The 25294-nt window shown below is 40.8% G+C and overlaps 1 protein-coding gene across 1 annotated transcript in view; it reads right to left on the reverse strand.

Annotated features, from left to right (window-relative positions):
- The window catches only part of SLC9A2 (solute carrier family 9 member A2), a 68099-nt gene that overhangs the window by 15882 nt on the left and 26923 nt on the right, over positions 1-25294 (reverse strand). The window contains exons 3-7 of the mRNA XM_023733834.1: positions 20348-20565; positions 19044-19246; positions 7671-7760; positions 7092-7162; positions 719-880 (exon numbers count right to left, since the gene is read on the reverse strand). Of these exons, the coding sequence (XP_023589602.1) occupies positions 719-880; positions 7092-7162; positions 7671-7760; positions 19044-19246; positions 20348-20565 (744 nt within the window). The remainder of the gene's footprint in view (positions 1-718; positions 881-7091; positions 7163-7670; positions 7761-19043; positions 19247-20347; positions 20566-25294) is intronic.

The raw sequence follows: 25294 nt of genomic DNA on the forward strand, positions 1-25294 counted from the left end.
TTCTGACTAGTCAATTCTATAATAACCTAACCTAACCTAATGTAACCTAACCTAACCTAATGTACCTATTTCTAGGCTTTCACATTTTAAAATAAGTCAAAACTTTTCATTATTACTAGTTTCAAAAAACTATAAAGACATTCTTAGTAATACTGAAAAATTAAAGTTGTCAAGGATTTCATTTTACTTGGATCCACAATCAACACACATGGGTCAGGTGCACCTGACCCAAGCCGTGGTGTTTTCAATCACCTCATATGCACGCAAAAACTGGGCAATGAACAAATAAGACCAAACAAGAATTGACAGCTTTGAACTGTGGTATTGGCAAAGAATACCAAATATGCCATGGACTGCCAAAAGAACGAACAATCTGTCTTGGAAGAAGTACAGCCAGAAATCTCCTTAGAAACAAGGATGGCAAGACTATGTCTCACATACTTTGGACATGTTATCAAGAGGGATCAGTTCCTGGAGAAGGACATCATGCTTGGTAAAGTAGAGGGCCAACGAAAAAGAGGAAGACCCTCAACCAGATGGATTGACACGGTGGCTGCAACAATGGGCTCACGCGTAACAACAACTGTGAGGCTGGCGCAGGACCAGGCAGTGTTTTGTTCTGTTGTGCACAGGGTCGCCATGAGTCAGAGCTGACTCGATGGCACCTAACAACAACAGAAACAGTAATACTGAAATTTACGTGCAAAAGTGTACTTACTTGAGAGATGCAAAAGAAGGGGTGGTACATATCATTCCAGTCTCTGCCATCTCAATGGCATGTTTGATTTCAAGCTTTTTATATAAGGACACAATGCTTGACTTAGGCTGGTTTTCCCGAATCAAAAGCTTCCGCAGATACTTATCATCAAACTTCTTAAACCTGGAAGAAAATCAAACCTTGAATTAATTAATACTACACTGACGAAGGGAAAAAAAAGGCTTTTACTAGTAAAATCATTTCCACGACTCATAGGAAAACAAAAAAACTAAGTAGCAGTGTTTGGCTCTTTTGATCATTATGTATATATTTATATGTGCATACATGTATATATGTATATATAAAATATGTAAATATGACACATACTGGTGCATTTGTGTATGTGTGTGTGTGTAATATTTACTAAGCACATAATTGAAAACTTTAAATACATCTATTTCTCCTTTTCCCATTTCCCTGCTTCCCCTTTCAGCAAATGACTCAGAAGTGCCTCCAATAATCCACTGAAACTACTCTCTTCAAGGTCAAAAATGACCTCCACAATAATAAATCCAATGGCTAATTATTAGCCTCATTTTTCTTGACCTGTCCTACTTAAAACATTGTCTTCTTTGACTTCCAGGAAACCACACTCTCCTGAGTTCCTTCCTACCTCTTTCTCAGTCTCTTTTGTCATGTTTTTGTTTTGTTTTTTCTTCTTCTTCTTTCTGATCAGTTAATACAGGAGTGGCCCAAGGCTTAATCCTTGATCCTCTCCTCCATCTCCACTCACTCCCTTGATGGTCTCACCTACTCTCAAGTCTTTAACTAGCATCTTTCCAATGACCATAGCAATGACTACCAAATGTGTATCTCTTGCTTCAACCTCTCTCCCAAACCCTAGAAATGAATATTTAGTCGCTGAATCAACAGCTCCACTTGGATGTCTAATTAAAAAAAAAAATCCATTGCTGTTAAGTCAATTCCAACTCAGCAACGCTATAGGACAGAGTAGAACTGCCCCATAGGGTTTCCAAGGAGCAGCTGGTGGATTCAAATTGCTGACCTTTCTGGTTAGCAGCCAACCTCTTAACCACTGTGCCAACAGGGCTCCAGATGTCTCATTGGCATCTCAATTTTGACATGTTCGAACTGATCTGATCCCCTCCCTCAATCTCCCTCCTCCCATAGTCCTCCCCATCTCAGTTAATGACGACTCTACCAGGTCTAAAACTTTGGTGTCATCCTTGATTCTTCTATTTGTCTCATACTCCATATCCACTCCATCAGCAATTTCTGTTGGTCCCACCATTAAAATATATATAAAATCCAACCATTTCCAACAAACTCTACTGCTACCACCCTGGTCCAAGACAATATCATGTCTCAATGGATTCTTGCAACATCCACTTAATAAGCCCCGTTTCCACCATTGCATCCCTACGTTCTATTCTCAACACAGAAGCTAGAAGGATCCTGTTAAAATGTAAACCAACTCTTATAACTCCTCTGCAACTCACTTAAGTAAATGTATGATGGCCTGTGAGGTCCTCCATAATTTGGATCTGCATCTCTTAGTTGTCCCCCCTCTAATGCAAATCCAGCCTCAATGGCCTCCTTGCCATTCGTGGAAACTCACAAGCCATGTTCCCACCTCAGGGCCATTACATTGCTCTTCCTTCTACTAGGAAAGCTCTTCCCCCAGATACCTACATGGCTCTCACAGGTCTTGTTTAAGTCTTTCCTCCATTCCAATACCATCAAGTCGATTCCAACTCATAGCAACCCTATAGGACAGAGTTAGAACTGCCCCATAGGGTTTCCAAGGCGTGGCTGGTGGATTCGAACTACCGACCTTTAGGTTGGCAGCCGTCACTCTTAACCACTGCGCCACCAGGGCTCCTTTCATCAACAGTTACTTTCTGAAAAAAAAACCACCTTTCTTATCCATCCTATTTGAACTGAACCCCTCCCTGCAGCACTTCCTATTTATTTTTCTCCAGGGGAGCTATCATTTTCTCACGTGCTATATAATTTACCTATTTATTTCGTTATTTTCTGTCTCCTAGTACTAGAATCTAAGATCTATATGGGGGGAGATTTTTTTTTCCTGTATCACCAGTGTCTAAAATGGTACCTGGCACACTGCAATGCATGCAGGGTGGACTGGATCATTCAGCTCCACTTCCTCCCTGTATTCATCCTCTCTGCCATATGAGTTGGTAGGTCCTTCCACCATGGCCTGGGCCTCTTGCCTGCCTGCCCCATAACAGTGGATTCAATACTGTTACCTGCTTTGGCCATTACCATATCAGGAAATGTGACGAAAGCAGTGGCTTATAATGAGCTTTCTCAGTGACGCTTGCTTCTTGTGCTTCTGCCATCCCCATGAGAAGAATATGCTTGGACTGCCCATTGGTCCCAGGACAGAAATAAAAGCCACATGAAGCAGAGTAAAATCACCTTACTCACACAAGGCAAGGCCAACATGGATCAGCTGAAAACTAACCAATCCACTGAAGCATGAGCAAGACCAGCCCAGGTCAGCTGACTCTCAACTTTGTAACTCATGAGCTTTAATAATAAATGATTGCTGTTTTGAGCCACAGAGTTTAGGGATGGTTTATTATGCACCACTAATATGCCAATATATAAGTGCAACAGCATGCAATAACTATTTGTTAATAAAGAAATATGTGTAGTACAATGATCACCATGAGCCCGAGGAGGGTTATAGGCACACCTTCGTGGAACTGGTGAAAGGAATGAATGTTAACCGGCATTCTTGGTGCCAATTCTTTGTTCTAAATACTGGAAAGCTTTAAATAATTAAAGAACCACCCTTAAAGTGCTTTGCTGCTGACTGGTGACTCCAAAAAGATTGGGTCTACCTTTTTCTAAGTTTATTTTGCATTATTCTAGGCCCATTGAGCCGGCCCCCCTGATAGCACCTCAACATCTTTTTAAACTTCTATTATTATTGTTATGTTAGCTTTTCACTAGAGATACACAAAAGGAAGAATGAGTGTTAAGACAATGACATCTACTCTATTTAGCATAGGGATTGTGCATTTTCTTTCTTTGCTTCATTTCCACACCGTCCACCCCGCTGTCAAGCTACACAGAGGTGTTTTATTTCACCATCTTAGACCTTTTGCCAAGTCTGAGAAACTTCCTTACTGCCTTACCCTTTCATTTCATTCTCAAAGTATCAAATGCCTCCAGAATTCTCTGGCAAGACCCCTAGAAATACATAGCCTAAGAGTTTCAGAGCAAAGGGAAAGATACCCAACATGCCTGAAACAATCACTTTTTTTTAATCTCATCTTTCAGTAACATCAGAGCTTATGTTTATATCAGAGATGTGATCTAGGCAGAACCGATTTAAAAACTGACCCGCGTTGGCAACAAATCCTTCCATACCCACTTCCCTGTTCTACCTGCGATATACCGTGTATTTGATAATCCACAAAACTGTTTGAAATTCACCTGGAAAAATATTCTGCATGGAAATACAGAAATGCTTATTAAAGTATTAAATGAAGTATGTATACTACAAAGTCAAATGTTAGACATGTAACAATATTACCTTTTGGACATGAATCCAAGTTGGCTCTGCCATCTTTAGTACATATAGACAAATTAACCTAGAAGGCTTTTAAATACTTGTCTGGAACTGACTCATGTCCCTAGAGACAGTATTTCCATTGTCTAAAAGACAGGACATAGCCAGATTTCCCAGGGTATACCCTTGCCTCAGAGTTCCAGAACAAATTTACATGATCTTAGTGTCTACCTCTTCCCTATTCTAAGCCTATCCAAGCCCTGATGCCCTGATTCCTACGCCTAATCATATCTTTTTTTTCCTTTTTTCCTGTTTGGGAGGCAGAGGAGTGGTAGAAATCTTTAGCCAAATCCTCACTTTTGAAAAGGAACAAACTGTTCTGGGTTACTCCTCTTATCTGTCACCTCAGAGAAGTACTGATAGGACGCTAGAGAAAGGGAGAAAAGTGGTTGAGCTGAAAGGGAGAAGGTGGGTGGAAGAACAGACATAGCTATGAAAAAAAATTGAGAAAGGGAAGTCAGTTTCACTGGCTTGGCACAGACAAGGATGCATCTATGCTGGGAAGGCCTCAGGAATATAAAGCAGGGTATGGTAGAGAGACATAAAGTAGATGTTTATGGTTCTCTGATCTACTTCCTGCCTCCAAGACAGTGAGTACTGCCCAAGGTAAATGGCAATCTTTTTGGTCGTATTCTCAAATAGAGATTTTATTACCTTGTGCCCTCGTGTGGTGTGGCTAACTGGGCACTCTCTCCATGCAAATAAAATACTTTTCTTTAGTTGTAAAATAAGACTAAGTCCATGGGGTGGCTTTCTAATTTATCACACAGCATGACTAGGTTTATAAAGATTGTTCTACCATTTAAATTCTTTGTAACTCAGTTTACTACTTAACGATAGCACTGATACACCACACACACCCACACACACACACCTGTTGTCTGTGAATGTTTTGCCACCTTTGTTATATTGTGAAATTTTAGAGGCTTGAGGCTATGGCTTATACTTCTTACACAGCCCAGATCATGTCAGAATAGGTGAGAGAACATAAGTATTTAAACATTCCCTTTTAAATTATATACATTGGTAGGCTGGTCAACTTCATGTAAATTAGCAGTGGGGAAAAAAAATCTGTTAACAAATTAGGAAAAAAAGAAATCCACAAAAGGTGTCTACCAAATATGGCTTAGAATGTTTCCTTATACCTTCAGGGACTGGCTTAAATGCCACCTCCTTCAAAATGTCTTTCCTAGACAATGGTGTGCTCATAAATATTTTTAGGAAATTGCTGTATGGGAAAAAATAAAAAGGCCCTGATTCGTAGCATTTGTCAATTTCTACTGTATAAATTCTCCCACCATGGTTGATTCAAGCTACCAACATGGATGTAGTGTCACTGAACTTGGAATGGGGGAGAGATGCGTCCAGTCAGCTCTCATTGGCCAGCACAGGCGGGCGAGCTCCAGCACCACACTGCTCCTAACTCTGCTGTCAGAACTCATCCTTACTTTTCTTTTTATTTTTTTATTTTTTATTGTACTTTAGATGAATGTTTACAGAACAAACTAGTTTCTCATTAAATAGTTAGTACACATATTGTTTTATGACATTGGTTAACAACCCCACAACCATCAATACTTTTCCTTCTCGAACTTAGGTTCCCTATTACCAGCTTTCCTGTCCCCTCCTGCCTTCTAGTCCTTGTCCCTCGGCTGTTGTACCCCTTTAGTCTTGTTTTGTTTTAAGGGCTTGTCTGATCTTTGGCTGAGGGGTGAACTTCTCATCCTTACTTCTTGATCCCATAACTCTGATTTTAGTTTATGTTAAAGTGCACACTTACTTCTGCCTGGCTAGCCTATCTTTTCCACTTCGACTATAAGTTTCTTGAAAAAAGAATTTTGTTTATCAACCACAGAGCCTTTCACAGAAAGATAAACTAAATATGTATATTTATATAAGCGTATATAACCTTTCAAATAGGTGTAGCCTTTAAGCAAGCTATTTATTTCTACTAGTCTCTTTAATCCTCAGGCACTTTGAATCTCCCATTTGATAAAGCCCCTCACCATGTGGAGTCCCCAGTTTTTAACTAAGTGGACCACACACTCCTCAGCCTCCCTCGCAGTGAGCAGAGGCCATGCTACTGAGTTCTGGCCAGTGCAACCAAAGTGGAAGACTTGTGTGGCAGTTTCTGATCACTTAGGTTAAAAGGCAATGAGAACATATCCTTTGTCTCCTTGTTATCTTTCTTCCTTCAGGCAACCTGGAATGGTGACCTGATAGGTAGCATGGGAGCAGCCATTTTGTTCCAAGAGGCAACCTTGGAAATGGTAGCCACTACCAACTAGACAGAAGGGTCCTGGCACCCTGAGGACTCTGTGAAGCACAGCTGATTCTACTGTCTTCCTCTAGCTTTTCACATTAGAGAAAAATAAACTTTTATCTTGTTTAAGCTACTATCATTCCAGGTCTCTATAAGGGCTGAACTTTATCTTAAAGGATATGGTATGGCACAACATATCAAAGATTTGTAATCCTAAAGAATAATACCCACTGCCGTTGAGTTGATTTTGACTCATAGCTAACCTATAGAACAGAGTAGAACTGCCCCATCGGGTTTCCAAGGCTATAAATCTTCAAGGAAGCAGGCTGCCACATCTTTCTTTCACAGAGCAGCTGGTGGGTTAGAACCTCCGACCTTTCAGTTAGCAGTCAAGTACTTAACCATAGCGCCAGCAAGGCTCCTTAAAGAATAATATAAATTAAGATGTCTTGCTTCGAGAGTGATCCAGACCCACTTTATAAAACGATTACATAAGCCCTCCTTACTTGTCTCTCCAAAAGTTGTGACCCCAATGTCCACACACATCTTCAATCCCAGTCTTCACATGATCAAAAAACTAAAAAAGAAAAAGCAGACCAACTGATTAATTTTTACTCTATTGACATCATGTCTAAACTCCAAAGCTCGTGATAGTTTTTGTTTGTTTGTTTTTTAATGAAAGTAATAAAACAATTCATTTCCAAACAGATTGATGAGATATCGGTCATATCAATATTAGGCAATTCTTCGACACTTTTGCTCATCATTATGAAATTATTCATAATTGTGGAAGACACGGACTGTGACGATGATTTTCCAGGAGAAACATTTTCCAGTTAGAGACAGTAACAAGAAGAGATTCCTTGTCCCTCTGTTTATGCCGGCGTCTTGCAGGCTAATTCAGAGCAGCTACAGTACAGCTGTGTTCATTCTACCCTCCACCATGTCTTCCCCCAGTCTTCCCTCCCTTTTACCTTCTTCCACTTCCCTCTTCTTCAGGAAGTGAGCAACTTGGTGTCAAATTGTTCAACTGAATCCATTATTTTCTTTTATCATTTAAATAGTTACACTAAGTTAAAACCTACCCGACAATGGATTTCTTCACTGACAGCTTGCTGTTTCTTGTTTGACCTCTTAACATCAAGAAATTCCACTAGTGGCCGAATAGTTATACCCTGTACAGAAAAACACAGGTGCATTGTTTTATAAAAGAAAACAATTTAAGAACCAAGAATAACTTTATTTCACCTAATATTTGATAACAGTCAGAAGCAATTCTGCTCCCAAAATTTAAAACAGTATACGTAGCATTTTGTTAAGTTTTTCTACCCCTTCACTAGCTGGCAGATTTTCAGAAGACTATGTCCCAATATCTGCTGTTAGAAACAAAACAGTGAACAAAATGGAAGAAATTGAGAAAATAATTCTAAGAAATAATAAACTATTACCAAGTTTAGAGGAATCATCTACTTTTTCTATTATCCACAGAATACTAGTCAATGATTCTTTCATTCATTTATTAAAAAATAATAATAACTGAGCATCTACTGCATACATGTTGGGGACTTTGGCATTTGGAACACAAAGATGAATAGTGAAGGACCTCATCTTTAGGAGCTTATAATCTCATGGAGATACAGATACATCCAAAAGCAGTTACAAAACTAGGAAAAGGAGGAATGAGAGATGTACACAGGGAGTAGGCCAAGGAAGGCTTCAAAGAAAGGGAACACTGGGTAGGAGTCTTAAAGAATGCTGGAAGCTATCTCAGCAGAGATCACAACACAGCAAAGGATCATCAGTGAGGGAGGATATGGAGTGGGTTTGGGCATGTTTTTGGGTGAACTTGGGAAGAGGGAAGAACCATACACTATTTAGCAAACTAGGAGAGAAGAAAATTTCCTTAACATGATAAAAGATATCTTAAGGAAGTCTACAGCGAACATCTCACTGAATAATGAAACATTAAAAGCATTTCCATCAGAGCCAGGGACAACACAAGGACGCTCCTTATCTCCCCTGCTACTGGATACAGCTCTGCATGTTCTAGCCAATTAAATAAGAACAGACAAAGAAGAGCTCGAGGTGTGAACAGTGAAAAGGAAGTGACAAGAGTTTTGTTGCCAGTGAATGATCTATTTTTTTTTTTTTGTTTTAAAAATCTTTTTTAATTTAAAAATAACAAGCCACTTGTAAAATTACTAGAAAAAATTCAATATACACAAATCCATCTGATTAAGGTGTGCCTGACCCAAGCCATGGTGTTTTCGATCACCTCATATGCACATGAAAGCAGGACAATGAATAAGGAAGATCGATGAAGCACTGACGCCTTTGAGTTGTGGTGCTGCTGAAGAATACTGAATACACCATGGGCTGCCGAAAGAATGGACAAGTCTGTCTTGGAAGAAGTATGCCAGAATGCTCCTTGGAAGCGAGGACGATGAGACTTCGACTCACATACTTTGTACATGTTATCAGGAGGGACTAGTCCCTGAAGAAGGACATCATCCTTGGTAAAGTGGTGGGTCAGCAAAAAAGAGGAAGACCCTCAATGAGATGGATTGACACAGTGGCTGCAACAATGTTCTCCAGCATAACAAAGATTGTGAGGATGGTGCAGGACCGGGCAGTGTTTCATTCTGCTGTACCTAGGGTTGCTATGAGTCAGAACTGACTCAACAGCACCTAACAACAATAACATCTAATATACTGTTTATAAATTGTAACAAAATATAAGCACCTACATAATAGCAATGAAAACTATGTATGTATATGTGTGTGTATATACATATATGTATATATACACCAAGCAATAACGTTATCAAGAAATGCACAAAACCTTTAGAAAGAGAACTAAAAAGCTTAACTAGAGGATATTAAAAAGAATTAAGAAAAAGACACACAGTTCCTAAAAGGGACGACTGAACAATACTACAATGACAATTTTCTCTCAACTAGCATGTGCTTTCAATACAATTCCAATAATACATTCCTAAGAATTTTTAACGGAACTTGAGCGGTTGATTCTAATCTGGAAGAGTAAATGTAACCAGAAGATTTTAGAAAAAAAGAGTGAAGGGGAACTGGCAGATATCCAAACAAACTATAAACTAATAGATTTAAAATTATGTGACAATGGCACTAAAACAGGCTGGGTTGAGGAGAGGGTATGTCTGAGAGAGTGGAGTCAAGGAAGATGCCCAGGTCTCTTCTTAGCTGGGAGATGACCACCACCTAACATGAAGCACACACAAACAGGAAGGATTGGTTTGTGGGTTTTTTTGTTGTTTTCGAAGGACTTTTTGGGGGGGATGGTAACATGTTCCTGCCATGCATTTAACTTCCCTCGCACCTCCTCCATGTCTTTAAGTATTTAAGAATGCTTTTTGATAATGTAAAGTGACTGTGGTGTGTGCACACACATGCACACACGCACGCACACTTGCGCACTCGTGCACTTCTTAAAGGAGGTCATTGTTTTTGTTCCACCAATTTAGCTGTGGGCAATTTTCAGCTTGACTTCAATTTTAACTTTCTGAAGTGTGAACTGATTTTGACCAAGGTTAGTATAAGACACACCTTGTGTTCTGTTTTATTTCAGTCTGCTACTTAGAAATAATGTAAGAGGTAAAAACAGTTTTCCAATCAACACATACTCTGTAATTTTTAACTTATGTAAATGAAAATCAGTATAAACAGGCTGTTTCTAGAGATAAGTGACTTCAGTGAGTTCCAGATCCCATGAAGCCACTACTTTCATAATAGCTTAAGGCAAAATCAACAAAATCAATGCAATTTCTAAAACTATAGAATGTGGTCTAAAGACACTAACTTGTTCCACATGCTTTTTATCTATCAGGATTTACTTAATAAGTAATTAGCAAATTCCCAGTATTTGTTAATACAGAACATGAAAAGATAAAGGACACAGGACCTGCCCTGACAATGTCCATGCTGATTCCGTCCACTAGACGAATAACCCAGAAGTGAACACTCTGCCACAAATAAAACACAACACGTCAACTGCAGGAAGGGAGTCTGGCTGAGTGTCCAGATCGCTTCAGATATCTAAAACTGTAACATACTTACATTTCTAATTAATAAAACTCATTGTTTATATGCAATGAATTACTGACACCTATCTTTTTAAAATAGGTATTTTTTTAAAAGGCTTCTTGTCTCTTTTTCTTTGAATTATTGGTAGTTTCTGTGTCATGCTCATTAGGAATTATTTGACAGACTCTGCCTTATTTCTTCTCCCTCCCTTCTTCCTTTCCTTCCTTCTTCAATCTATCTATTTCTAGGGTAGATTATATGACATTTGTGTATGCCACATTAAGTTTCCCAAACTGGATGTTACACTGTAGGAGCCTGGATCTCTAGTGTGGAGAGAGAGGGAGAAAAAAATACCTTTGAGAAGGCACCTTATTTTGCTACGCTGGAAAATTTCTAATTTAGGTCACCTGGGAAGCAACCTGATAAGTCTTGGAAAAACAGCTTGTGACCATCCATATAGGTTAAAAAAAAAAAACCTTTTCGTTTTCAATCTAAGTTTTCAATCAAACTACTGAAAATCATATTTGCAAAACATGAGTTAAATTTTCACCAGTCCATTGTGCTTTGGCACAATAAACACAACACCTCAGAGAGAAGCCTGCCTGAAGAGAATTATTTAAAAGCAGCCACCGAGAGAATGACAGAGAGGTAAGGTTTGTTTTCTACACTGTTCCATCTTTGCCTTCTTCCCACCCTGAACCCCTCTATTCTCATTACCATCAGAAAGAAACAAGAATTGCTATCTAATTAAAATGAGCATTTTTTTTGGTAGAAAATGATTTCATGTTTTGTTTTGGTTTTTTGGAATTAAATTTTGCAAAAAACAAGGCAAAACAAAACAAAGAGGGAGGAACTGCCTTACATTCCCTTGTTGATTTACCAGGCAATTTCCAGAAAAACTTGAAGACACTAGTTCATATATTTGAAAAATACAGTTATGGTGGAGAAGCCAAGATGGCAGCTTAGTCAGATGCACCAGACCGTTCCTCTACAGCAAAGCCCAAGAAACCAAGTGAAACAAATCCAGATAACAGTCCTGGAACTCTGAGCATCTAAAAGGATGGGTAAAGAATTGAATTGAACATGGACTAGAAGAAAAAAATTGAACAAACACAGTGAAAGACAAGTGACAAGGAGCAAAGGGGCTCCACCAGCTGTCTCAGCTCAGCATGGCCATCTTGAGACAAAGCCAGGAGCGACCCCAGGTGAGGAGCACAGGGAGGCAACTTCACAGCATTTGCATAAGAGACAGAGAAACTTTATAAACAGACCCAAAGAGAAGCTAAGTGAGTAGATCATGATTCAAATTTAAGGAAGGAAAACATAGAAAGGAGGGCAATAATTCCAGTGATCCTGCCGTCCACAGGGCAGGGAGGGAGCAGGATCCAGGGTCAGGCATATGCATGAGCAGCAGCCCCTGATTTCTGGGACGGGTGGTGCGCACAAGGCAGTGAATTAGTGGAGTATCGGCAGGAGGTCCCCTACGTGACTGGAGTCTGGGCACCCGCTTCCCCTCACACTTGGTCAGGGACAGGTCCCGAATGCTGGCTACAGCAGACAGGAAGTGCCTGGGCCCCCACGTCTGCTAGCCGAAGGTGCACACTCACCCCTCCCCCACCCTCCTGATCAGAAACAGTGGAGGGTACCATACCCTGACCACACTGCCTGACCGGAGACCAAAATTCGAGCCCCCTCCACCCAGCCCTGTCCATCACCCCCAACCCACCTGAAAGCAGTAATAAGTGTGCTCCCATGCACTCACCCACCCACCACTCACCCCCTTCGACCAGGTGAGCGGCGGCAATTGCATGACCATGGGTGTGCCTGCCTGCCACCCACTCGCCCTCAAACTGGTGAGAGGCAATGACCGCATGCCCCCATGCTCACCAGCCCATCACATCCCCTCCAGTCCAGCGAGCCACAGGAAGAGTGACCCCCACTCACCCACCACACCCACCACACCTGCCTCCCCATCTACTCAGCAAGTACCACTGCCTGCTCCTGCGCCATTGGATTGACAACAGATAGTGGCCAATGCCCACCCAGCCCACCCTCCGCTGCCCCACACGGCCATCGCATAGACACCCACACTCACACCCAGCCGCCATCCCACCCACCCAGAAACAGGTGGTGAGCACTCTAGTGCTGCCAGACTATTGAACAGAGTAGCACGCCCACCCCATCCTCTCAGATATGTCAAAACAAAACAGGATGAAGCAAACAAACATACAATCAATAAACGAATATAATAATACCTTACTGCCTCAGAGACAACAGACAGTATCAAATCACATGAAAAAGCAGGACAAGATGGCTCAAGCAAATGACCAAAATAAAGGGCCAGAAAACCTTCCTGGAGAAGAAATGACAATGGAACTACCTGATAAGGAATTCAAAAGACTTATATATAGGACCCTCCAAGAGATCAAGAAAGAGATCAAGGGAAACATGGACAAAACCAAGGAAAACACAGACAAAACTCTAGAATAGTTCAGGAAAATAATATAAGAACAAAATGACAAAATAAATAGACAATTAAAAACCATACAAAAACAGTAACTAGAAATTCAGAAGATTAACAATAAAATTTCAGAAACTGATAACTCAATGGAAGGATATAGTAGAACTGAATCAATGGAAGACAGAATCAGGGAAACAGGGGACACAACCCGGATACTAATTTGTTTGAGGCACATCCAGAAAAAAGAATCAAGAAAAATGAAGAAAGCCTAAAAGTTATGTGGGACACTATCAAGTGGAATAATTTACGCATGATAGGAATTCCAGAACAGGAGGAGACAAAAGAAAAGAAAAAGCACAGAGAAAATTTTTGAAAATATGATGGCAGAAAGCTTCCCTGATATCATAAAAGACAAGAAGATATCCATCCAAGAAGCTCAATGAACCTCATTCAGGATAGACCCCAAAAGAAGAAAGTCACCAAGATATATCATAATCAGACTTTCCAAACCCAAAGACAAAGAAAGAATCCTGAGAGCAACAGATCCCTCAAGATCAGTGTTCCCCTCCTCTAATGCAGCCCATTTCCATGGGATTTGAGTGGTATGGGGAACCAATGCAAAGCAACATGAAGCTCTGGCTACTGCTTTTGCCATGAGTAATAAAGTCCAGTGTCTCTGACCCAGGAGTCTTGTGTCTTCTGCCAGCATCCACAAAGCAGTAACAGATTAATTTATTAGCTTTCAAGTAGGAAAAAGCCCAGACACTTCATCATTCTGGACAAAGATTTATAGTAGATTATATCACTAACCTGTAATAGAGGCAAAAATAGATAGTCATCTCTTTAATTCCAGTCAAACTTGGCGGTGTTTTTTACTTCTTGATAACCACTAAATAGATTTCCAGAATTCTGGAAATTGGCTATGTTATGATAGAGATCAGTTAAATAATAATTATTGTATTCTAAACGTTTTTCCTTCCGAAGAAAAGAAAAGTGTATTGGAAGGAGTTTGTTTTCTTTTTCTTCTTCTTATGTGTTGTGTATTAAAACATAGCAAATCATGAAACTAAAACTTTATGCCAGGTATTGTTTTACATACATATTTCCCCTTTCCTAAGTGAAAGGAGTTACTACTATCTAGATTTTATAGATGAGTAAACTGAGACTCACAGGACAGCCTTACTCTAAAGTCTGTGCTTTGTACTACTGAATTCCTCTCTCCCTAATTTTCATGTAATTTTAAAACATGAAACAGCTTATGTTTTACATAACATTACCAATCTTATTTAAAAAGAAAATGAACTTAAATGTCCAAAGAATCTGAATTGTTTATTAATTCAGTATTCCACAAGCATGACTATATTCTGATAATAGGAACATGTACTTCGTAAAGAAGCCACTTTCTCTAATTTTCAACATAATTCAAGAAATACTAAAACTCTCATTATAAACCTCGTTATCAAATAATAAATCATACGTCACATGAAATTCTATTTTGGAAGATACTGCTAACTCAACAGTATCAGGATGGGAGAGCTAATCATATAAGAAATACTGAAATAAGGAGGGAAAGCCATTTTAATGTTTAATGATAAGCCCATCCACGTAAAAGTTGTCATTTGAAGAATACACAGTTCTTACTAGGAGGGCAAAAATTTATGCATTAATTAATAATTAATTCTTTCTACTATGTTGGTAACCCACTAAGTATCTCCCTCCAGGCTTCTCTCAGTGAGTTCCTTAATTATTGATGTATTCTGGAAAGAGAGATCATTTCTGAAGGGAATGTATGTGTATGCATGTGTGTGTGTGCGCCTGTGTTTGTAATCTCTTAAGAGATAGTGATGTGTAAGAGAATGTGAGGGAGAGGACAGGGTCAAGGAACCAAACAATACCAAAGCATCAATCTCTAATCAGTGCGCGCACACACACACACACACACACACACACAAAATGGAGCAGAGAGAAGTGAAGATATTAGTAGGTGTGAAACTACAGCAATTTCTCTTCCCAAAGTGAGTTTGGCCAGGCTATCCTTAGACCTAGACAGAGGAAGGACTGCCTGTGGGGTATGTTTACAGACACCAAATATGGAGCCCAAATATCTCTGCCACTGGACAGTTAACTTGATATTGTTACAATACTCAATTATTCTTTTTCTTGCCTCGGTTCTTTCCCCTTTCCCATCAGGTGTTTTACCCACGTTTATCCCTCTTCTTCACCTCTACCCTCCTCGTCCCTTCTTCCCTCTCAGAGGAGACCATGCTCCTACTTCACGGAGAACAAGCAGACTATCTTACATGAGCCTCCTGACTTCCAGCCTCTAGACTTCCCCACTTCCTAAGAGCTCCCTGACTCTCTGCACTACACAGGAATTATCAATAATCCTTGGAGCAATTTTTGATTCTGCTGTTGCTCACTTCTCACATCTAGACTTGAATATTCCTCCAAAATAAATGAGAATTCATCTGTTTCTTTCTATCTCTACCACTATTACCCTCATACAAATCGTTATCATTTCTTGACTGAGCTATGATGTAAGCCCCCAAATCAGTCTTTTTGCTTCCATTCTTGTCTTCTATTATTCATTCTGTCACCCAATGGCCACAGAGATCTTTTTCAAACATAAGTCACTCCCCTGCTGAAAACTCTTCTCATCCCAGTGGCACATCTATGGTATCGCACCAGCCCTGGGCATATGGCGCCACTGAGCAGTTTCTATTAACCCAGTACGGCCCAACATCTTTCCTCGAGCACGGTAATGTGTTAATTAAAAGATTAACGAGCTTGACTTGTAATTTTGAGCTGATATTATGGTAAAGTTATCTAAAAGAGGAGTGTCAGATGTTTCAATAGGGCACAATTTCAGTGCTTGCCATAGGCGCCATTTTCCCTAGATAAGCCGCTGTCCGTACCGGGTTTATAGAAACTGCTCAGTAGTGCTACACGCCCTGGGCTGGTGCAATACCTGCCATACCTGCCATGCCCTAGTTATGCCTCTGCATCTCCCTTTAATTAAAAACCAACTCCTTTCTCCAGTCTGCTTTCAAAGCTCAACAATATGTGGTTTCCTCTATTTTCTATTTCTCCACCTCCCTTATCCAGTTTGTTCATTATTTCTGTTCTGTGATGTCCTGATCTTAGGACTTCTGCATCAGCTCTTCCTTCCATCTGGAATGCTCTTTGCCCAGATGCTAGCTGACACCATGTCTTTTGTATCTCAGCTTAAACATCACATCCTCAGAAAGACCTTTGCTAGCCTAATCTGTGGCCAGTACTTGATATCACAATGCCCTCTCTAATCCTCAATACACCACAATCCAATATTTTCTTTATTTATGTATTAGCAGTGTACATTTACAAGAATATAGGCAGCATAAGGGTCAGTATCTTGCATCCTTGGTTCCTCCAGAACAGGCTTTGCACGTAGTAAGAGGTCAATAAACACTCGTTGATGAATGATCATCTGTTTACCTGTTTTGTATTTTCTATTTTGCTATGAGCACCTTGAGGGCAGGAATGGTGCTTTCATTTCTAATTCATAATGAAGGAATGAAATGCTTTGTTCTCACGTTTCCTCTATTAAAATGTGAATTCCTTGAAAGCAAGAATTATGCATTATCCATCTGAATATCACCAGCAACAAGGCCAGTGCAAGGAACATAACATTTCGTAATATGTTTTGTCACTTAGTTGAGACTGGTGCTCCTCAGAGTGTGGTCTGCTAATCAGTGCTGTTCCACTGATCAGTGCCAGTCTACCAACAAGTCAGCAATGAGATAAACATAGAAACTCAATCTCAATTAGGTCATATAACAAGCAAGAAACAAGCTCATTTGTCACATTAAAAATACTAAATACAGTTATATATGGTGTTTGTTCAAAATGAGCATGCAGACGTTTAATATGGGACATCAATATTTTACTTACATCTTTTAGTTTAGTTACGATTCCAAAAAGACGAAAACACTTATGAGTTAAATAACGATACTCTATTTTAATCACATATACACACAAGTCCATCATTCTAGCTGCTGAATACTAAAACCCTAGAGTCATCCATGACTCCTCTTTCTTTCAAACGCACAACAAATCCATCAGGAAATTCTGTGGGTTCCAACTTCAGAATGGATCCTAGAATCTCACAACTCTACTGTCACCACCCTGGTTCTGCTTGGATGACCACATTGGCATTCATACTGAACTTCCTACTTCTACGTTTGCCCCATGTCTTAGTTATCTAGTGCTGCCACAACAGAAATACCACAAGTGGATAGCTTCAACAGAAGAAATTTATTTTCTCACAGTCTAGGAGGCTAGAAGTTCAAATTTAGGGCATTATCTCAAAAGGAAAGCTTTCTCTCTCTGTCAGCTCTGGAAGAAGGTCCTTCTCATCCATCTCCCCCTGGACTAGGAGCTTCTCCGTGCAGAAAGCCTGGGTCCAAAGGACGCGTTCTGCTCCTGATGCTGCTTTCTTCGTGGTATGATGTCCCCCTGTCTCTCTGCTCACTTCTCTCTTTTATATCTCAAAAGAGATTGGCTCAAGACACGGTCCAATCTTGTAGATTGAGTCCTGCCTCATCAAAATAACTGCTGCCTATCCCACCTCATTAACATCACAGAGGTAGGATTTACAACACATAGGAGAATCACATCAGACGATAAAATGGTGGACAATCACACAATACTGGGAATCATGGCCTAGTCAAATTGATACACATATTTTTTGGGGACAGAATTCAACCATGACACCCCATAACAATCTATTCTCAACACAGTAGCCATGATGATCTTTTTACAAAATAAGTCAGATTACACCATTCTTCTGCAGAAAACCTTCCGATGGCTTCCATTTCACTCAGAGAAGAGCCAAAGTCCTTATAATGGCCTGCAAGGCCCTACATGATCTAGGACTCCAGTATCTCCTTCATCTCACTCTCTAATTACTCTCCCTCACACTCCATGCCACTGTAGCTACACTAGCCAAGAATACACTAACTTCAGAACTTTGTCCTTTAGTTCTATTTGCCTGGAATGTTCTTCAGCCTGCCTAATCTCTTCACCTCCTTATAAGCCTTTTCTCAAATATAATTTTTCTCATTGAGGCTTTCCATGATCGTTCTACTTAGAATTGCAGCCCCCTGACTCCTAGCACCACCCTCATCTTTCCTGATTCCCCACTTTTTAATTTATTGTATAGCAACTTTCACCCTCTAAACTACTCTATAATTTACTTGTTTATTATGTTTATCGGCTAATGTCTGCTACTGCCACTAGAATGTAAGCTCCACAAGGACAAGGATCTTTTTTGTTTTATATTTTTATGTTTTTATTAATAGATTCTAAGCTTCTAGAGTATTGCCTACCACATAACATAAGCCCAGTAATTATTTACTAAATCGATATCCACAAAATATAATCTCCTAAAGGCTGGATTATTAAAGAGATAATTAACTTTCAAAGTCAAGTCTGGACACAGGTCCATGTTCTTACCACCACACTTTCTGCCTCCCAATACTAAACTTATTTTCATTTGTTCCACTGTTTCACTCATGTCAAATAGCTGTTGCAAGGTTATCACATAAACTAGCATTTAACAAGTACACTTATTCGGCCAGAGATTAAGACAAATGACAAGGATTAGCAACTTCAGCTCAGAAGTTTCCAGTAGTAAACTTAGATCACTTAGCAGAGTTTCCTTAAATAATAATTCCTCTGTGTAGGTCAAGTGACCAAACTGGACTCTCTTTGGACCCTGGACAATCCAGGACATGAGTCCAGATACGAAATATCATTTTCCCTAATGTCATAACTACCAACACTTCAACACACCTTTGCCACTTGACATCCTGTGAAAAGAATTCATCGTGATAGTCTGAAGATCTTGTTTCCTCCAGATAAAGAGAGAGACATTGCTGGGAGAAAGAACTCTACTCACCAGGATGAAGACAGTAAAGAATATGACCACAATTGCAGCCGTAATGAACAGCTTCTTCCGGGGAAACACAGCAGCAGGAAGGAGAAACACTAATGCAAAACAGATGGCACCTCGGAGTCCTCCATAGGCAATGATGAACTGATCCTTAAAGGTCAGGGGAATTGTACGGAACCAGTTAATGACCTGAGTCAGGACAAAGACACCTGAGAAGAGAGACAAAACCCAAAGAAAATCAGCTGTGTGAGGCTAGGAGATGAAAACACACAGAATGAGTTTCATGCTTCTGTAACAGTGTCAAATATTTTAAGAGCCAATTATTATTTTCTTCTTTGAATTTTTTGTTGCTACCATGTATTTCCATTAATGGAAGCATGCTGAATCATTAAGTGTTACTGAATTTTTGGTAGGTAGTATGAATTTTTTTTCTTGCTCCCCGCCCCCCCCGCCCCCGACAAGCCTACCCTTAGAGCCCAGAGGGACATACGTTGTCCCACTAATTCTACCCCACAGATACTCCCCACAAGTCCACTGGAACATACATGTCCCAAAAATTGTTTTCAAAATTTCTATTTTTCCTACCAAAAATGCACACACCTCATACAACTCCCTGTGGAAACAGTAATTTGAGGCACATGCCTGTTTTTTCGGTTTCAAACAGTCAAAAAGGCCCCTGCCTTGTGGCAGCATGCACTGTCAGTGTGAAAGCACCTTCCAATGAAACTGAGAGGCAGAAAATGTTGGTGGGCAACCGTATATCCCACCCATTATGAAAAGGTTTAAGAATGGGCCTCCATGATCTTTCCCTTTTCCTCTATACCATTAGTACTACTAGGTTCTTGGTTCTCTGCTATTGTTGTTTCAGGATAATGGGTGAAAATGTGGAATCAGAGAAACTGTTGGTGGTACTGGTTGTCATCAAGTCAATTCTGACTCATAGCAATCTCATGTGGCAGAGTACAGCTGCCCCATAAGCTTATCTTGGCTGTAATCTTTATGGAAGCAGATTGCCAGGTCTTTCTCCCACAGAGCTGCTGGGTGGGTTCAAACCACCAACCTTTCTGTTAGCAGCTGAGTGCTTAACCATTGCACCACCAGGGTTTCTTTCAGAGAAGCTAAGTGAGGCTAATTTGATTGATAACAAAGGCATGAAGATACTCAGGGAAGAAAAGATTATATCAGGAAGGGAGGAAGAGGAACAGAAGCACCAGCAGTAGCAACTACAGAAAAGAAATGACAAGAAGAAGTAAACCCCACTGTTTTAGTAAATTTGCTGAATGTTTTTTTAGTAAACAAGTGCTAGTTACCCAATGCTCGCCAGATCAGACAGAAGGCCAGGGTGAAGCAGACAAAGGCCCAGTTCCACTCGTGGTTCTTTCCAACAGTGGACACACCCATGAAGATGAAGATCAGGGTCTCGCTGACACTGCTTAGCATCTTCATGAAATACTTGATAGTCGTGTATGATTTTTGAGACACATTTTCTTCCACATACTTATTCATAGTCATTGCACAAGCTGTGATTCTGAAAGAGAAGACACAGCGTCTATTTCAGCATATAACAAGGATCCTCATCAGAATGCAAGAGTCAGCACTTACAAGATAAACTGTGGCTCGACCCTTCTTCCCATGACTACAACATTATTGACTTATTTTTATAAGTATGTGTGGTTTTCATGTAAACTTCAGGTAACCTACTTTCTCTGGAGAACTTCATCAATATCCATAGCTTGGACTACCTGGCTTCACACAGCTTTCAAATCCCACAGCCCTCCTTCCTCCTAATCTGTATTCTCAAGTGTCTATGGACATCGGCACCCTCAGCTATCCTATCAATCAGCATCTCAAATCAAACAGGTTCTAAATAAATTCAAAATGGATTATCTTCCTATAAAACCAATTTCTTCTCCTATACATCCTCCGTCCCTCCACTGACTAAAATCTGAAACTTGAAACTAGGGTCACATTGGACTTCTCTCCTCTGCCATACCCACTCTGTGTTCCCCACCCCCTTCCCCCTAATTGGCTGCCAGGATTCCTCATCCTGCATATCTTTTGAATCCACTTCCTCCTTTCCATCCTAATGCTTTAGTTCCAGGTCTCATCTCTATTTATCTGCTATTTCCACTTTTGGGAAATTTAAAATATATTAATAGGCTCTGAGAATTCTTAAATGAAAGAAACTTATTTTCCTTGTTTTCCACAACATTTCCAAACCATTGGAACCACGGAGCCCTTATTTCCACGTAATTTCTAAGGGTACCTTTGCACACTCTGGAAAATGAAGGGCTCTAGGATCAAGTCCAAACTCCTAAGCTGGTCTCCAAGGCTCTTCACATTCTTCCCCCAATGGACAATTTCAGCTCCACATCCTGCCTTCTCTCCACCTGGCACACACTACGTGCTTTGACTGTTTGCAATTTCCCAAAATGTGCCACTGCTCTTTATTGTCTTCTTGTGTTACTGTGCTTACACACTTCTGTCTATAACACTCCTCCTGACCAACCCAAATGTCATCCACAGAAGGAAATGTAGCATGAGGTAAGTAACAAAATTTTGGGTTCCATCTAAAGTGGTATAACCCATTACGGCCGAATTGATTCTGACTCATAGCAACTCTATAGGACAGAATGGAACTACCCCATAGGGTTTCCAAGGAGCGGCTGGTGGATTCCAACGGCCAACCTTTGGGTTAGCAGCTGAGCTCTTAAGTACCAAACGGACTTCTTTATCAGAGAATGAAACAGGCGGACAGAATTAGAGCGAGCTGTCCCACCTTTCACTCAGTGATAACCACGGCAGAATACATCGCCAGTAACGATTTATAAAGTTTTCCATACTCTCCTAACTCTAGAGCTACGGTGACCCTGCATATACTCTCCCTCCTCACCACCCCTGCCAAGTAGTGCTCCTTCACCTGAGAAGACTTTTCTGATGTCTTAAGAAAATTCCCCTACTCTTAGCATAAGGATAGAGAGAGGGATTCAAGCTGAAGGACCCTCTGAGTTAAGACCTAAACAGCTAAACCATGAGCATATTTCTTAACAAGAAACAGGCTACTTCCTCATATAGGAAATCTGTATATTTATTTTTGTGCCCCATATTAAAACAAAACAAACACTCCACGTACTTAGCCACGCGCTGAGCCAAAATGTTCCTGCCCCTGGAAGGAGCAGGTATTTCTTTTAGATGTATGTTAAGTGACGAATGCATAAAACATGCAGTTTCCCAAAAGAAAGAACAGCCTTATTAAATGTGCTAATAAAATTCAGCCTCCACAAACACATGGCCCAGCCTTTGAATAGACGAGGGCTTATCTAATAATTGTCACATTTATAGCACCCTTACTCTGTGCCAGGCACTGTGCAAACCTTTGTATGGATTATGTCAGCTAAAGCTCATAACAAGCCTCTGAGGCAAGTCCTATTATCATTTCCATGTTTACAGATGAGAAAACAAAGATGGACAGAGGTTCACTTACTCAAGATCACACTGCTAAGAAAGGGTGGTGCCAGGATTTTAAGCCAGGCAGTCTGACTCAAAGCCAGTACTTTAAGGACTTTACCCTCATTCTTTCCAAGTTCTCAAAGGGTCTGATTATCTCTGACGTGAAAGAGGTCTCCCTCTCCCGTGAAGCCCTTGTTCATCCCTTTCTTAAGCGCAAGCTTGACTGTATTATTTCCCACAAACCTACTGCTACAACACGAATTTATCATCTTCCGGTTCTGGAGGACAGAAGTCCAACATCATTTCCACTGGGTTCAAATTAAGGTGTCAGCAGAGCTTCTGGAGGCCCTAGGGGAGAATCTGTCCCTTGCCTTGTTGAGTTTCTGGAGGCCGTCTGCACTCCGGGGCTCATGGCTACACCACTCCAACCTCTGCTCTGTAGTCCCATCTCCTCTGACTCTGACCCTCCTCCCTCCCTCTTAAAGGGACCTTTGCCTGTGTAGGACAAATAGTTAACGCGTTTGGCTGCTAACAGAAAGGTTGGCAGTGCCGGTCCACCCAGGGGTATCTCAGAAGAAAGGCCTGGAAATCTACTTCTAAAAAATCAGCCATTGAAAACAGTATAGAGCACAGTTCTATTCCGACACACAAGGGGTCTCTGTGAGTTAGAATCCACTCAACAGCAACTGGTTGGTTGGGTCAGGCTTTGAACCCGGCTTGTTCTGGTTTGAACCCCTGCTGAGCATTTGCATTTCTAACAATGCTAATGCTGCTGGTTAGGGACCAATTCTGAGAACCACTGGTAGAGCAGTGGTTCTCAAAATTTATTATACATTAAAAATCACCTGGGAATCTTGTTAAACGGTAGATTTTGACACAGTATATCTGGGAGTGATTACATCAGGCCTACTCAGATAATCCAGTATAATGTCCCCATCTCAAGATCCTAAGGAGCCCTGGTGGCACAGTGGTTAAAGCAACTGGCTTTTAACCAAAAGGTTGGCGGTTCGAACCCACCTGCCGCCCCGCAGGAGAAAGATGTAGCAGTCTGCTTCCATAAAGATTTATAGCCTTGGGAACCTATAGGGTTGCTGTGAGTCAGAACTGACTGGATGGTAACGAGTTTCTCAGATCCTAAACTTACTCACAGCTGCAAAGTCCTATTTGCCCTGTAAGGTGACACAGTCACAGGTTTCGTGGATTAGGACATGGGCATCTTTGGGGCCATTTTGCAGCCTACCACACTGTTGCTTACATTCTCCTTCCTTCTGTGGTGGCCAGGAACAAATGCTCATTCCCAGATGAACATGAGCTCAGCTGCACACACTCTGCTTGGTGACAAAAGCTAGCAGGAGCTCTGTCACACTGACTTGACATGAAATCCTGGAGCCTCCACCAGCAGGCAACGGAGTCTGGGAGAACAGGGTGAAAATGGCACCTCTGCTAGCAAACCAGCTGAGGGCATCTGGCCAGCACCCACCTGAATCCACACCACTGGCTAACTACATTCCTAAAGGCCTCCTCTGTCATATTTTCGCTTAATTTTTCTTTAACCATGCATAAAATAATAAGACTTGCCCACTATAAAGTAATGAGGGGGGAAAGAAAACAGATTAAAGTGATTAAGAATCTGAGTCAGAGATACACACAGCAGCACCAACTAATGAGCCTTTCTTCAATGTTGCCAGAGAACGTGTAACAAAAATAACTTATAATGCCCGTATTACTTCTTGGATTTCTCTAGTTCTACACCAAGGATGCTTCAAAGCGGTTTTATTATTAAGTACTTAAGCTTATTGACAAATATGGAGACTAAAGAACGCCAAAGTACTCACAACCCAGATTTTCTCAGTCACTTCTATTGTTAAAAATAAAACATCCAGGAACTGGATGGCCCAATAAGCAAGGTGCGCACGGGCCCAACTGGGCCTTCCCGCCAGTCTGCAGTGCACAACTTCTGCTGTCCCCCACCATGTCAAAGAGGTGGTGAAACCCTTGAGAAATTGCTCACCACAGATTGGCAAGTAAATACAATTAAGCCTGTACGCGAATATCTCGCTCAACGCAAGCCAGTGCATACCATGCTTACTGGTTAATCCGCCCCTGAAAACACCAGTTACATATAGTTTAAACCCCTTTGTTCTCACACTAGCCCCATCGCCTTATCTCCCACCCTAGGTGTGACCAATATCTGGGATTTGGATTTTTTTTTTAATCATTCAAAAAGTGATTTTTAAAAGACGAGAGAATAGTGTTTTTGTGATTGTCCTAAATATTTCATTCTGAAATCATGTTAATATCATTCATTGAGCAAAAAAATAGACTCTACAGGAAAAAGTAAACCTCAGTTCATGACATGAGCAATTTAACAAAACTTTCTATTCAGAAAGGATGGAAAATGTAGCTTCAGTATAAGCCTAAAAAAATAGATTAATTTTGCATGACTGCTAAGGGCTTGTTTTCCATGGCTTTGTCTCCTTAACATGACACCAGAGTGACGCTCATGTGTTTGCCAGACACCTCACGGTAACTTAACACTGTTTCTACCAACGTCAAGTGAGGCACTTACGGGGGAAAGAAAGCCCTTGGCAGGTCCCAGGGCCCCAGCACGCAGCAGTGCCCTGTTCAAGAAGTGCGCCTATGTCTACCAGTCTGATGTGCCCTCGGGGCTACAGACACACATCCCAAGCGTGCCTGTTCTGATCTATCACTTACGGCTTAATGCACACGGCCCACTGAGCAAAGGCCTGGAGGTGTTTTCATTGCAAAGGGATTTTTGTGTTGTAGTGTAATCTGACTTCAAGTCA

The sequence above is a fragment of the Trichechus manatus genome, unplaced genomic scaffold (genome assembly GCF_000243295.1).
Source record: "Trichechus manatus latirostris isolate Lorelei unplaced genomic scaffold, TriManLat1.0 scaffold00004, whole genome shotgun sequence".
In the NCBI taxonomy this organism is placed as follows: Eukaryota; Metazoa; Chordata; class Mammalia; order Sirenia; family Trichechidae; genus Trichechus; species Trichechus manatus.